General features: G+C 35.1%; 1 protein-coding gene across 1 annotated transcript in view; it reads right to left on the bottom strand.

Moving 5' to 3' along the window:
• OTOGL (otogelin like) overlaps window positions 1–12,240 on the bottom strand; it is a 94,703-nt gene that overhangs the window by 10,054 nt on the left and 72,409 nt on the right. Inside the window, exons 44-57 of the mRNA XM_015857310.1 lie at window positions 11,895–12,036; window positions 11,394–11,579; window positions 10,724–10,936; window positions 9,839–9,943; window positions 9,424–9,531; window positions 8,869–8,970; window positions 7,703–7,807; window positions 7,575–7,615; window positions 6,495–6,558; window positions 5,834–6,012; window positions 5,386–5,490; window positions 4,487–4,606; window positions 4,157–4,202; window positions 507–586 (exon numbers count right to left, since the gene is read on the bottom strand). Of these exons, the coding sequence (XP_015712796.1) occupies window positions 507–586; window positions 4,157–4,202; window positions 4,487–4,606; window positions 5,386–5,490; window positions 5,834–6,012; window positions 6,495–6,558; window positions 7,575–7,615; window positions 7,703–7,807; window positions 8,869–8,970; window positions 9,424–9,531; window positions 9,839–9,943; window positions 10,724–10,936; window positions 11,394–11,579; window positions 11,895–12,036 (1,596 nt within the window). The remainder of the gene's footprint in view (window positions 1–506; window positions 587–4,156; window positions 4,203–4,486; window positions 4,607–5,385; window positions 5,491–5,833; window positions 6,013–6,494; window positions 6,559–7,574; window positions 7,616–7,702; window positions 7,808–8,868; window positions 8,971–9,423; window positions 9,532–9,838; window positions 9,944–10,723; window positions 10,937–11,393; window positions 11,580–11,894; window positions 12,037–12,240) is intronic.

The raw sequence follows: 12,240 nt of genomic DNA, 5'->3' as shown, positions 1-12,240 counted from the left end.
TATCTATTTTTTGAACTTCTCCCTGAGAATAAAGAGATTGAAAAGAAAGAAAAAAAAANAGATGAAAAATAAGATGCCTTAAGTAGATGACAAAATAAAGGGAATTGTGAGTATAGCATACAGAGACATGCTATGCAGAGGAGACAACACCCAGAGAGTAAAGTTCTTTAAGGAGGAGTGAAGCACATTATGCATCACATTCTACTTGGACACGTTTCTACTTCTCTTTCAGAATGGGATGTTATTTCATGGAAAAGAGTTTAGCATGTTTGTGCAAATACTCTGTGTACTTTTCATTTGAAGCCAGGTAGGAGGGCTCTCTTTCAGCCACAGAAACAGCTTACTTAATTCCTTTTACGAGTAGAATAACATTCATCAGGTCAAAGGCCTGCTTTTGAGAAGATAGTAACAATTTTTGTTGCTTGTACATAGCCATAGCCTACTTCTTGATATTTGTCTTGATCATGCTGTAGGACCAGCATGAAAAACTCTTTTTTTATTCTTACCGGGCTTTGACTTATACAGTCATTTTTTCTTATAGTTGTCCTGATTGTCATTTTCTGGCAAATCCTTTCTTCCTTTTTGCCTGATAAAACATGGAAAATATGGAAAATCATACTGAATTGTTGCAGTTTTATACCATATTTTCATAATAAAAACATGAAAATATTAAAATAATTTTAATGGTTATGCACTATTTTCATTTGTGCACACACTGATACTACTACTTCCTTATGTAAAAAAACAAAAAACAAAAACAAACAAAAACCAACATCCTCATATGTTATATAGATTTTATAAATATGAAAACAGTAATAAGATTTAAAATTGGCCATATAGCAATATTATAATAATGAAAGATGCATAAATTTTGAATAGTATTAGAATTAATTCTGTTTTTAATGGAAATATTAAATTTATGATTTTGATACTACACTTCCTTGAGCTTGACATTTGAGAACATAAAGCTGTGAATGAGATTATAACTTTAAAGCTAATTTAAATGCTTAAAATTTAAACAGAACAATAGAATTCAGTATCCTTTGGAGAAATGGATCTTTGAAGAGAGCTTTGAAAGTGAGAGATGAAAATATCTGCTAAATATGCTACATGCTTTTACAAAATCCAGGGAGATACTGATAGGAGATCTTTTGTTTGAAAAACAAAGCTGTACAGTGCAAATCCATATTTAACATAATAAAAATAATAATATAATACTGAAATAATACTGTCCCTCTTGTACTGAAAAGAAAGCTTATAAGCAGGAGTGGGGATGACTTTTTTACATGATCTAATAGCGATAGGACAAGGGCAAATGGTTTAAACAAAAAGAAGGGAGATTTAGATTAGACATTAGGGAAAAAAAAATTCAGAAGGTGGTGAGGTGGTGGCAGAGGCTGCCCAGAAAAGCTGTGTGTGCCCGATCCTTGGAGGCATTCAGGGCCAGGCTGGATGAGGCTCTAAGCAGCCTGAGCTGGTGTCTGGCAGCCCTCCTCATAGCAGGGGCTTTCAGATCCCTTCCAAGCCAAGCCATTCAGTGGTTCTATGATTCAGTGTTTTATGACGATTCAGCATATAAGGTACCAAAATCTAATGAAAACTTCCCTTCTGCTATAGTTTTCACTCTTCAACTGTGAAAAAGATCTGCATTCAGATTCAGATATGCTTGATTTCTTTGCTCCTTATTTCAATAAGGGATCCTATGCCAGTTACTGCAACTTTTCTATCATGTAAAGCAAAAAACACTATCATAAGGCAACAGTTCTATAATCACTAAGAATTATGTTTTAAGGAATATTTATTAACACATGATCATGCTCTGAGGATTATATGTTTCTTTTCATCCAACATTTTCATTACTTTGAAAACATTTTATTTGTGACAAGAAGTACAGCATAAACTCGTATCTGCAAGGATGAGATCAGACAGGAATGGGCACTTTTGCTATATTTAAAGGCAAAAATAGTTTAGACATTAACTTCAGAGACACAAGATCAGAAAATCTCATGGTAGCATTACTTAGGATGATGGTATTTTTATAAGTAATATCATTTCTTGTTATAGATATCCTGCACAGTAAGTTTATTACCAATTTAAGAAATGAACTGGGGGAAGAACCACCCACAGCATATACTGTAAATCAGTGAACCTAATCCTGACAGGTGCTGAGCAGTGAAGCCTGGCCAAGCTTTAGAAAATACTGATCTGGGAGGCCAGCGGGATATCAGCATCTCTCAGTATCAGGCCCAATGCCATTAAATGCATGGTTACATTTAGTGGTGATGACAGATCTATGACTTAAACAAGCAGTGCTTACTAAATGACTAAAACAAGAAAATACATTATTAAAAATAATACCTGGTTCACAATTAATACTACCAGTAGGCACTACTGGACTAATGGCAAAGGGCAATAGACCCAATCCAGAACCTGGCAGAACCATTAGGAATATAAGTTTCTCATGAAAAAAAAACATGTTGATATAAATGACATTTTGTTAATTCTTACACTGCCAACTGCAATTTTTCTTTCAGCAAAAGGTGATTGATGAGCTTTCCTGATAGTCCTCCAAATTTAGGAACTGTGTAGCTGCTTCAAGTCTCACTAAAGATGGCCTAAACTTTATTACTCTCCTGATTAACACAAAACTTCCTTTTAATAAAACTTTGGCAACTCTCTATGGCAAGGTAAGAATTAAATATACGTAGTCATTTTGCATGCATGCATCAAATCAAGCTCTTCCAGAAAGACTATTTGTTCCCATTAAAACCCCAAGGTGCTGCAAGCTCTATTTATACATACTTTCTTTATCCACTTCATCACTGGGCACATGCTTTTAGTTAAAAATAAATAAATAAAATAAAAATAAAATAGTATATAATTGTATAAATTATATTTTTATTTTTTTTTAGCAGCCACTTGAGCAAGAATTTCTGAAGTATAACATTTAGCACAATTCTGGTCTGATAATTTTCTCTATTGATTTTAATTAAAAAGAAGTCATTGTGTTTGTGAAAAGTGTTTTTATTTTCCATGCTTTGCATATGACAGACTGTAACAATGCTTACAGATCTCTGTCAAGGCTTTGCAAAGCATAGAAACTAGAGCATTGATCAATTCTATTTCTGATAAATATGAATATTAAGACTTCCTATTTGATATTATTAATTAAATGTTTACTTTTTTAAAAAATCCCAGAGACTAATTATTCCAAATACTCTAATTCTGATGTTGAGCACAGAAAGGTCAAAAAAGGGAGAAAGTAATTTCTATGGCATTCAACAAGTTCTTGCACTACACATTTAATTTCATGTTTTGTATGAATTCTTACCATATTCATATTAACTTCATACTGTGGAGTTTTCTTTTTAGGTACAGATAATTAGAGAACTTGAACAGAAAACTTTTCCTAGTCAAAACTGAAGAGATAACCAGAGTTCATTTGCAGTGTGCTTTTAAACTTGCATAGGTTATGAAAACTTTATGCAAACTTGCATTACAGTTCATCAAGAATATTTTAAAGTGACACACTCAGAGAAAGTGAATGTATTCCCAGATATCAAAATGTCAATTTTGTATATAGGAAATGTTAACTTTAATATTATTCAACTCCCCAAAACTATTCTTCTTTTCATTTGGGATTTCAGTGTATATTCTACAATGGAAAGAAACCATTTCCAATTAAAAATATTTTATTTCAGTATTCAATTTTACAGTACTTTCACCTGAGAAAATATATAGTTATAGAACAGAATTAATTTGTATTTTTGGACACTGAGAATCAAATTAAGAATCTGTTTCAGGGGAGAAAATCCTTATCTTTTATGGTGAAAATCATATTGGCAATATTTCACAGTCTGCTTAGCAATAAAGGTAATCTTTTCAGTATTTTAATTGCTGTAATTTTCCAATTTTCCAAAGATTTTATTTGTAGAAATTGGTTATACTCCAGAACAAAAATGTTAAAAACCACCAAGACAGCGGCCAAACAAAGCAAGAACTTTTAATAAGAGTGGTTAAGTAACTATAACACTTTTATTTGATTTGTGGGGGGAACAGCATGCTTTTCCCTTATCTTTGTCTCAGCAAGGGGTTAAAAAACACAGCCTTCCAAACCAAAGCTAAACTAGCACATAATGCAGCCTTCATCACTTACAGGTCTTGCAGCAGCCATCATTGTACGTCTGCACAATCCCTCCATTCTAGGAAAACAAAAGGAGAACATATCAAAAAAGACTGTGCTCAGTGCAACACTGTATAGTATCTCAAGAGATGACACATTTTAAAGATGTCCAACTAGTAAAAAATAATATAATCTAAATCAAGAGAATCACACAGATACTCACCACTGTAAATTTATCCCTTACATCTTCTTACTTACCACTTTTTTTAGGTTTAAAGAAAACAAATGAAGCATGCGTGCCCTTTCAAGCGTGTCCATACTGACAGATGAATTATTCTTACTCACCTCAGCCCAAGTACAAACCTTTGTGCACTCAGAGTCATTGAAAGGGGGGCAGACCATGCCAGAGCCCACTATCATAGCCCCCAACACAGTCTTTGTACACGTGTAGTTTGTGCAGTTGGATATCCACGTGCTGCCTTCCTGAACGCATAATACAAAACCATTGTCAGCAAAGATGACACAGTTCAGCTGTATCTCTAGGCAAATGTTTGTAAAAGTGATGCCTGTGTGCTGCAGGTACATGCTGGAGTGTAAGTTTTGTTGAAACCCGTCCCCACCAGTAGAGGTAAGGCCATCCTAACAACTAGAGTGGTGGCTCCTACCTGAAGAATGTACTAGAGTGGGTCTGCATCAGAAAAAAGAGCTTATGCTTTATTTTGCCCTAAAAGCTCTCAAATCAATGGGAAGGATGAAGCAAGGTATGGAAATACCCAGATCGTTTTGTATGTGGTTGCTGGAGCACACCATCAGGATCCTGAATCCCAGTGATACAGTTTGGACATTTGCTTACTGTATAAATCACAGTGGGGAGAAGAGAGATCATGGGAAGAAAGGGACACAGGAGTCCTGATATGGATCCAGAAGCACAAAAGTATTCCCAGGTCATCTAAATCACAGCAAATGACTTAGAGCTACAGTTAGATCTCTGTTTTGCACTTATATGGCCTTAAGTAAACGCTGACATTCACCCATCTTTGTGGAAGATAATTACAACCAATAAAGTAAAATGTGGTATTCATCTACTGTGAAATGGCAAGTCTAAAAATAAATACACCTTTTCCCTATTATGTAATTTACCACAGACAGCTGCTAGTTGCTTAAGCAACACTAAGGAAGTTTGAAGCAAGGAAGTGACTGTCAGACTCCTGTGTTCATCATATTATTATACTGATTTTCTGTCCCTCTCCAGAGATACTTACCTCATACACAATTTGTGTGCCATTCTCACTAAGGAAAGAACAGGACACATTCTGACAGGTACCACAGCAACTATGGTGACTGGAGGAAGGAATATACAGCTGATGCTGAAAGAAAATAAAAATGAAAAGAAAAAAAAAAAAAAGAAAAAAAAAAGAAAGAAAAAGAAAAAAAAACAGAAAAAAAAATAAAAGAGGTTGATTTAAATACATATATATTATATGAAAATTCATTGAATTCTGAAAATAACAATACCTAAGTGAACAATGATATATGGATGGGTGGACATATTTATGTATACTACTATACTACTAAAAAGCACTGATGCTGTTAAGTCTTTAAGCTCTTGCTGAGCAAACTGGACAAGCAAAAATGTGCCTTCTGATTTTTATCTTTACTCCTAAGTTTTATTCCTAAGCTGCATTATTCCTCTGTTTTAAGAATACTTACTGCTTCACATTGCTGGGAACAGTTCACTGTTGTAAAATGCATGGCATTGTATCCTGTGTTCTGGTCTTTTTCTTGTAAACATTGCACAGTGTAACAAAGGTCTCCATCCAAGTACTGAATCACTGATTGTCCAGGATTCAGTACAGTTACCTCCTGGAAGACGCACACATCATCCTTCTCTAACACCAAAAGGAAAAATATTATGAGAGAAAAAAGAAACATCATCAAGCAAATTAACAGAAATGCTGTGAGGACAGAAGTAAGGCAAAGTCCTACAAGCTGCAACATGCTGAGCTACAGTTGGGACTTAGGAATGCCTCATGCACTTTTGAGCACTGTATGGGTGAAATCTCCTCCACACAAGGTGGCTGAGTTATGGAAAGGAGCAGTCTTAAAACTGGGCATATACCCTCATGCTGGCTTATTGAGATCAATAGTGCATATGGGTGGGTGGATGGATGGATTTATAGATAGATAGATTGATAGATAGATGGACACTGTGATACCCTCCAATGCCTCACACTGTAAGCCACACTGTAAGTATAATATTGAGAAATGAGAGTATATTTATCTACACAGATTGTTTACATTTGAGGTGATAATGGCTCTGTTTTGGCTTTGGCTTTCTTCACATGCCTTTTTTAGTTTTATCTAAAGTTACCACAAATGTAGTGAGTGCATCCACAAGCACTGGAAATACTATTATCTATTTTTTGAACTTCTCCCTGAGAATAAAGAGATTGAAAAGAAAGAAAAAAAAAAAAAAAGCTTGAAAAGTTATACACAAATAAATGTAAAGCACAAATAAATGTAGAGAGATTTTGTCTAAAAAATAGAATTATGGTCTTCTTCACTTCTACCTCTTCCTCCATAAAAGAGAAAAATTTCAGTGACCTCAAGAAAAAATGGCCTGTTTCAATTTATTCAGAGTATTTGGCTCTTTAAACAAAAGCACAGGACATCATTTGCTCTGTTTAACCAGCAGAATTGCTAAACAGCAGGTTTTTTTCTGAGATACAAATTTATTTCAATAATAAGCATACCAGCAAAGGAATGCCTGCTATGAAGTTTCTTCATAGAGAGGTAAAAACTGTTAAAATTTGTAGTTCATATATACATGTTATATTATGCAATCTTCACATAAAGGGAAGTATAAACTACAGGGAGACTGTCATTGTCACTGCAGTAATAGCAGGAGTTTGAACATTAAATTGTAGTTATTTCCAGATCATAGTCCCAGTTGTGAGAGAGTCTACAAAGAACAAAATATTTATGACTTCTCATACCTGCTATATTCAATGCTGTTAAATCTATTAAATTCTAAATTAATTTAATTAATTAAATCTGTTGAACTCTAAACAAAATTATAAATGATTGACAAATAACACATTTGTCCAAGTTACACATTTGATCAAAAAGCTCATCCATCGTTAAATATTAAAAACAATTATGAATTGTTAAAGTGGGGAAAACTCCAGCATATCAGTTTGAGTCAACATTGAATCGAATAGCACTACAGTTACATTTCTTCTTTAGTCATCCTAAAACACACAGAGTGAAATTTCCCCAAGGAACATTTAAAAATACCGTGCAGAAACCTGGAGTTTCATGCCATGCAGCTTCATGCCTGAGCTGGGGGCTGGTGGTGCTCATTAAAATTAATTTAATTTAACAAAGAATGGAAAGGGAGGAATAAGAACACAGACCAGTATTCAAAACACATTTAAAGGACAGTTCTTACCAATTTGCAAGCCATTGTGGTAGCATTTTCACAACTACATTCTGAGAAGAAAATAAGAACAGCGTGTTAGTCAATTAGCTAATTGCTAGCCTTTATTAACAGCAGTGAATAAAGAATGAAATAATTACCACAATGCCATTCTGGACAACACTGCCCAGGTATTTTTTCCTTCACAAGCATCATGTCATCTGTGCAATTCAAACGAGGCTCAGGACAAAAATTTTCATCACAAACTAAATAGAGAAGAAAGACAGAGATCAGAATTTACTCAAATTTCATTTGATATTTCCAGCTTATATTTCTTTTGATAAACCACTGCAAAAATAAGGACATATTTTGATCTATTTTTCTCCAAGCTTTGCAGCAAAGCTTGCAGCGAAACAATCTACTCAAACTAAATTTCTATAACGTAATGGGAAACAGCTTTTCCCCTAGAATGACTTTAATAACAGCACATGCTTGTATCACTGAAGAAATTTACTGGACTATGAAAGAAGTCTACACAGTAAGACCTACATTTCTAGCTGTGAGAAACTGGGAAAAACAGTGACAAAAGCCTTTGCATACTTTCACCTTCATGGCAGTACTAGAGAAGGAAAGGACCAAAAAGTGATACCACCTGAAGTAAAAATCAGCAAGCTCCAAACCTACTGGAAGTCTCCATAAAAAACTGAAATAACCCAGAGACTGTACTAGGACAAGAGTTAATTCAGGAACACCCCACTGATCAAGCAGTTACTGACATTACTTAAGAATACATACAAGGCTAGCAAAATGGCTACATTACACTGCACATATTTTTCTTGGTCTGCTTACTGTTTGAATACTAATCAGACCGGTAGTATTTGAAACCCATGGCCTAGTCCTTCACCTGAAAATCAGCAGAAAGTGCCCAAACACTAATGAAGAAAACAGAGGCATAACATATCTAATTGCAGAAGTTTTCAATATGTGGATGCTTATGAACAGTTGTATCGTTATACACTATTGATGGGATTCAGACCCGGATTTCTGTATCAGTATTTAGATCTCCATGGAAGTAGCTATGTACTGTTTTGGTGAGGTACATAAGCTCTCCAGACGATATGGACTGTTCTGGCAAGATTACGACTGAATGTCTCAATGACTTTAATCCTACCTCAAAAGTACAAACCCTAATTTGTTATTTAATATATAGTATTTAGTCTCTAGACAAAGCCCACCCTAAATGCTGCACCCAGGAGATGTCCACATGCACTTCCTATCATTTTTACTAAAATTGGTTACAGACTGCATTAACAATAGTTACACTCACCACAATAGTAATGAGGACAACAGTAATGTATGGTATGAAGGTCTACAGTAAGAATTTCCCCTTCATCACACAAAGGAACAGGCTCAATGCAGGATTCACAAACTAAATTAAAAAACAATAAACAGTTTTTTATAAATTTTAGAAAGCACATGCCAATTTTCTTTAATATTACTAGTCATGCTTATGTGGATAAAAGAGCTTTTGTGGACTGACATTCAAAACTAGAAATACAGCACTAGTACATGCTCTTAGGTGTCAGAACTTATGCCAATAATCAGTTTAGTGTTGAAGAACCACCAAGACTCTGCTGCAGTTCATGATATATCACCTACTGTGTGGATCATATAATTCAATTTTGAAGATCAGTGTCTGTTAACAACATTATTTTGCAGATCAAATATGATGTTAAAAAATAATGTTGGAAATGTAAGATCTCAAAACATGCTTCAGACAGCCTGGCTTGTTAAACTCGTGCTAGCATTCTCAAGGAATTCCTGATTTAAGTTACTGTATTTAAAAATACAGATTGTACTTAACTATTCCTCAGTTACCTACCACAGAGATAAGAGAAACAGCAGGGATCTTCCAGTTTTGCTTCAACAATAAATTGGTCTTCTCTGCAGTCCAGCTGAGAAGAATTGAAACAAACTGAAGGATCGCATTCTGCAAGAGATGAAATAGTATGTTAAGAAGAGTCACAGAAACAATGCTAAAAAGATAAATAAAATGTATTCTTCTTTCCCTTAGTAAAAAAAGTCAAAGAAAGAAAAGAAACAGACTGTTAAACCAGAAGAAACACAAAACATAAATAAAAAAAGCATTGAAGATATAAAAAAGATATACCATCTCCTGGTATTATTTAGTGTCCTGTTCTGCTGAAAATTGGAACAACTTGTAAATGAAGTTTCTTACAACAGGCATCACAAGATTGGAAAGTGTTGAACAAATTGTTTATTAGTGTTTCCCTTACCGCATCGGTACTGTGGACAGCAGGACAGGGGGCTGTAGCCCACAATCAGTTTCTCACTGCTTTTGCATGTTGGAATAACAGCATCACACAATGACATGTTACATTCTGCAGAACAAAAAACAAACAGTTTTCATGTATTTGAAACCTACAGCAACCAAGTCAGCTTACAGCACATCACTGTCTAGACCTCCCAGTTCAACCCAGGGCTGGTACAGCTCCATTCACGTGGCACTGTACAAGCAAAGCTAAATCCCTCCCAGAGCAGGGAAGCACCCTGCTTCCTGCATATGAAAATGTTTCTTGAACAAATCAACAACACAGTGTCAGTTACAGGTAGCCAAGGAGCAAAAGTACCACATCAACTGGACCAAGACCTTTCAAGAAGTAAATATCTTCTGCTTAACATTTTAGCAGCAATAAGCATATTCCTTTTGCTGAGAACTATGGCTAAATTGAATATTAGTAGTCAGTGATCGCCTGACAGAGTACTGCTTTCTGAGATACAGAAGAATGGAAAGTCAAAGGGCACTTCACTTAATACCAAGGCACTTGTAAGAATGCCATACGCTCTGGTAACTGCCCTAACTACCAAGGTCCTTCTGACATTGAGTATTTCTCAATTTCTTTTGAAATCTTTCAGAAGAGCTTAAACAGTCTGCTAATGAAACAGAAATCATGTTTCATTAGCAGACTTGGAATAACTAAATTGTTATTTCATTGAGTTAGTTCTTAAAGAAAAGTCACAGTGCTGATGCAACCAGCTACAATTACCTAAATACCACTTCTCAGAAACATCACCTTGAACCCTGTCAAAAAAGAAATCTTTTCTGACAAGTACCAAGCATTTAATTTACACTTCTGTAACTGGAAATACACGTGGCATACCACAGACTTTTTTTGGACAGCAATCCCCTACTTCCATGACAAGGACAATCACTTCTCCTTCTCTTTCACAAGCTGGTGGTGGATCCTCATTGCATTCAGGTTCTACAGCAACAATGCTTCCATTTTCTAAACAGTTGTATATGCAACAGCCTCTTGTGGACCCATTCCAGATCTCCCCAGCAGAGCGGGGTTGTCCTCTGTTATCTGTACATGCTGAGAGAAAAATGTTACAGCCCTTTGACAAGTGGAGAGAAAGCCTGCAAGCAACACATTTGTTTGATATCTGTGAGACCTTACGGCTTAAAATAAGAGCACTTCAGGCATTATGATGAATAAAGAAAAGATGATGATATTAAACAAATGCTTTTTATGGGTAAAAATAGTCAGTGAATGAAGGGAAAGTAAGCTGCCCCTGCTACTCCTTCCTGATTATTCTAGGAAAGAAAGCCTGGGAACTATGGAAAAATGACCATTATTTTTCTCCTGCAGAATGAAATCAGATGATAGACTTACTTAAGCTGTATCTTGAGATAAGACTAGGCTCTGTAGAATAGAGCTGTATTGGATTCACACCTTCTGAAGTCCGACACAGAATTTAAACGTGGCTTACACTGATCTGTAGTTAATATTAGCAGATAATTGCAAACCCCCTCTGCCCTACTTCACTTACTACATTTTTCTTCTGGGATACAGAGGTCTGAGTCTGTTCTATGTAGAACAGTGCCACTTCTACACACACAGTCTTCCCTTAAATAAGAACATGGAGAATCTTCATGCAACCACTTATTCAAGCATGTCTTGGCTTCACAGGGTTTCACGCAAGGCTGGTATTCCTTGCCCTTAGGACAACTCAGTGCTGCAAGTGTTAAAAAGAGGAAACTGAGTATTGATTCAGAATTTAATTGCATAAACAAGTACTAGGAACAAGATATAGAAAGCATACATTTATATATTTAGTGGTACTTTAGTTAAACTACTCATTCAATCAAGATTAAAATCCATGACACTACTGATAAATCTCAAGAACTTGTACAGTGCCTTACTAATACCATGATAGAATGAAACAGTGTTTCTAAGAACAGTAAAAAGAAATACTTTTTTTTTAACTCATCACTGAACTCTGCAGCAGTATAAAGTCACATTAGGATATGGAACATTGCTGTCTGCTTACGACAGTAATCAGGTGTCCTCCATTTAACGCAGATATTGTGCTTGTTGCATAAAGCTACATACGCGGAAAGTGCATCACACTCATAATTCCAAAAATAAGTACTGTTGATCCACATCTTCTCACAAAATTCCTGTGGTGAAACCTAGGAACACATTTTAACTGAGAATTAACAAGTAGAAGAGCTTTCTGTAATTAAAATTGATCATTAATTACAAGAAATAATACAACTACATGGAAATAAAATAAAAATTAATGTCTAAAGTAAATTATATATATATATTCAGAACATTCATTTTGCAGAACTTAATCTGCCAGAATTTATTATTCTCCTGAATGTGTATGAAAG

The sequence above is a fragment of the Coturnix japonica genome, chromosome 1 (assembly GCF_001577835.2).
Source record: "Coturnix japonica isolate 7356 chromosome 1, Coturnix japonica 2.1, whole genome shotgun sequence".
NCBI lineage: Eukaryota > Metazoa > Chordata > Aves > Galliformes > Phasianidae > Coturnix > Coturnix japonica.
Note: the sequence above shows the minus strand (reverse complement) of the source record. Positions and strands in the feature narration are given on the sequence as shown.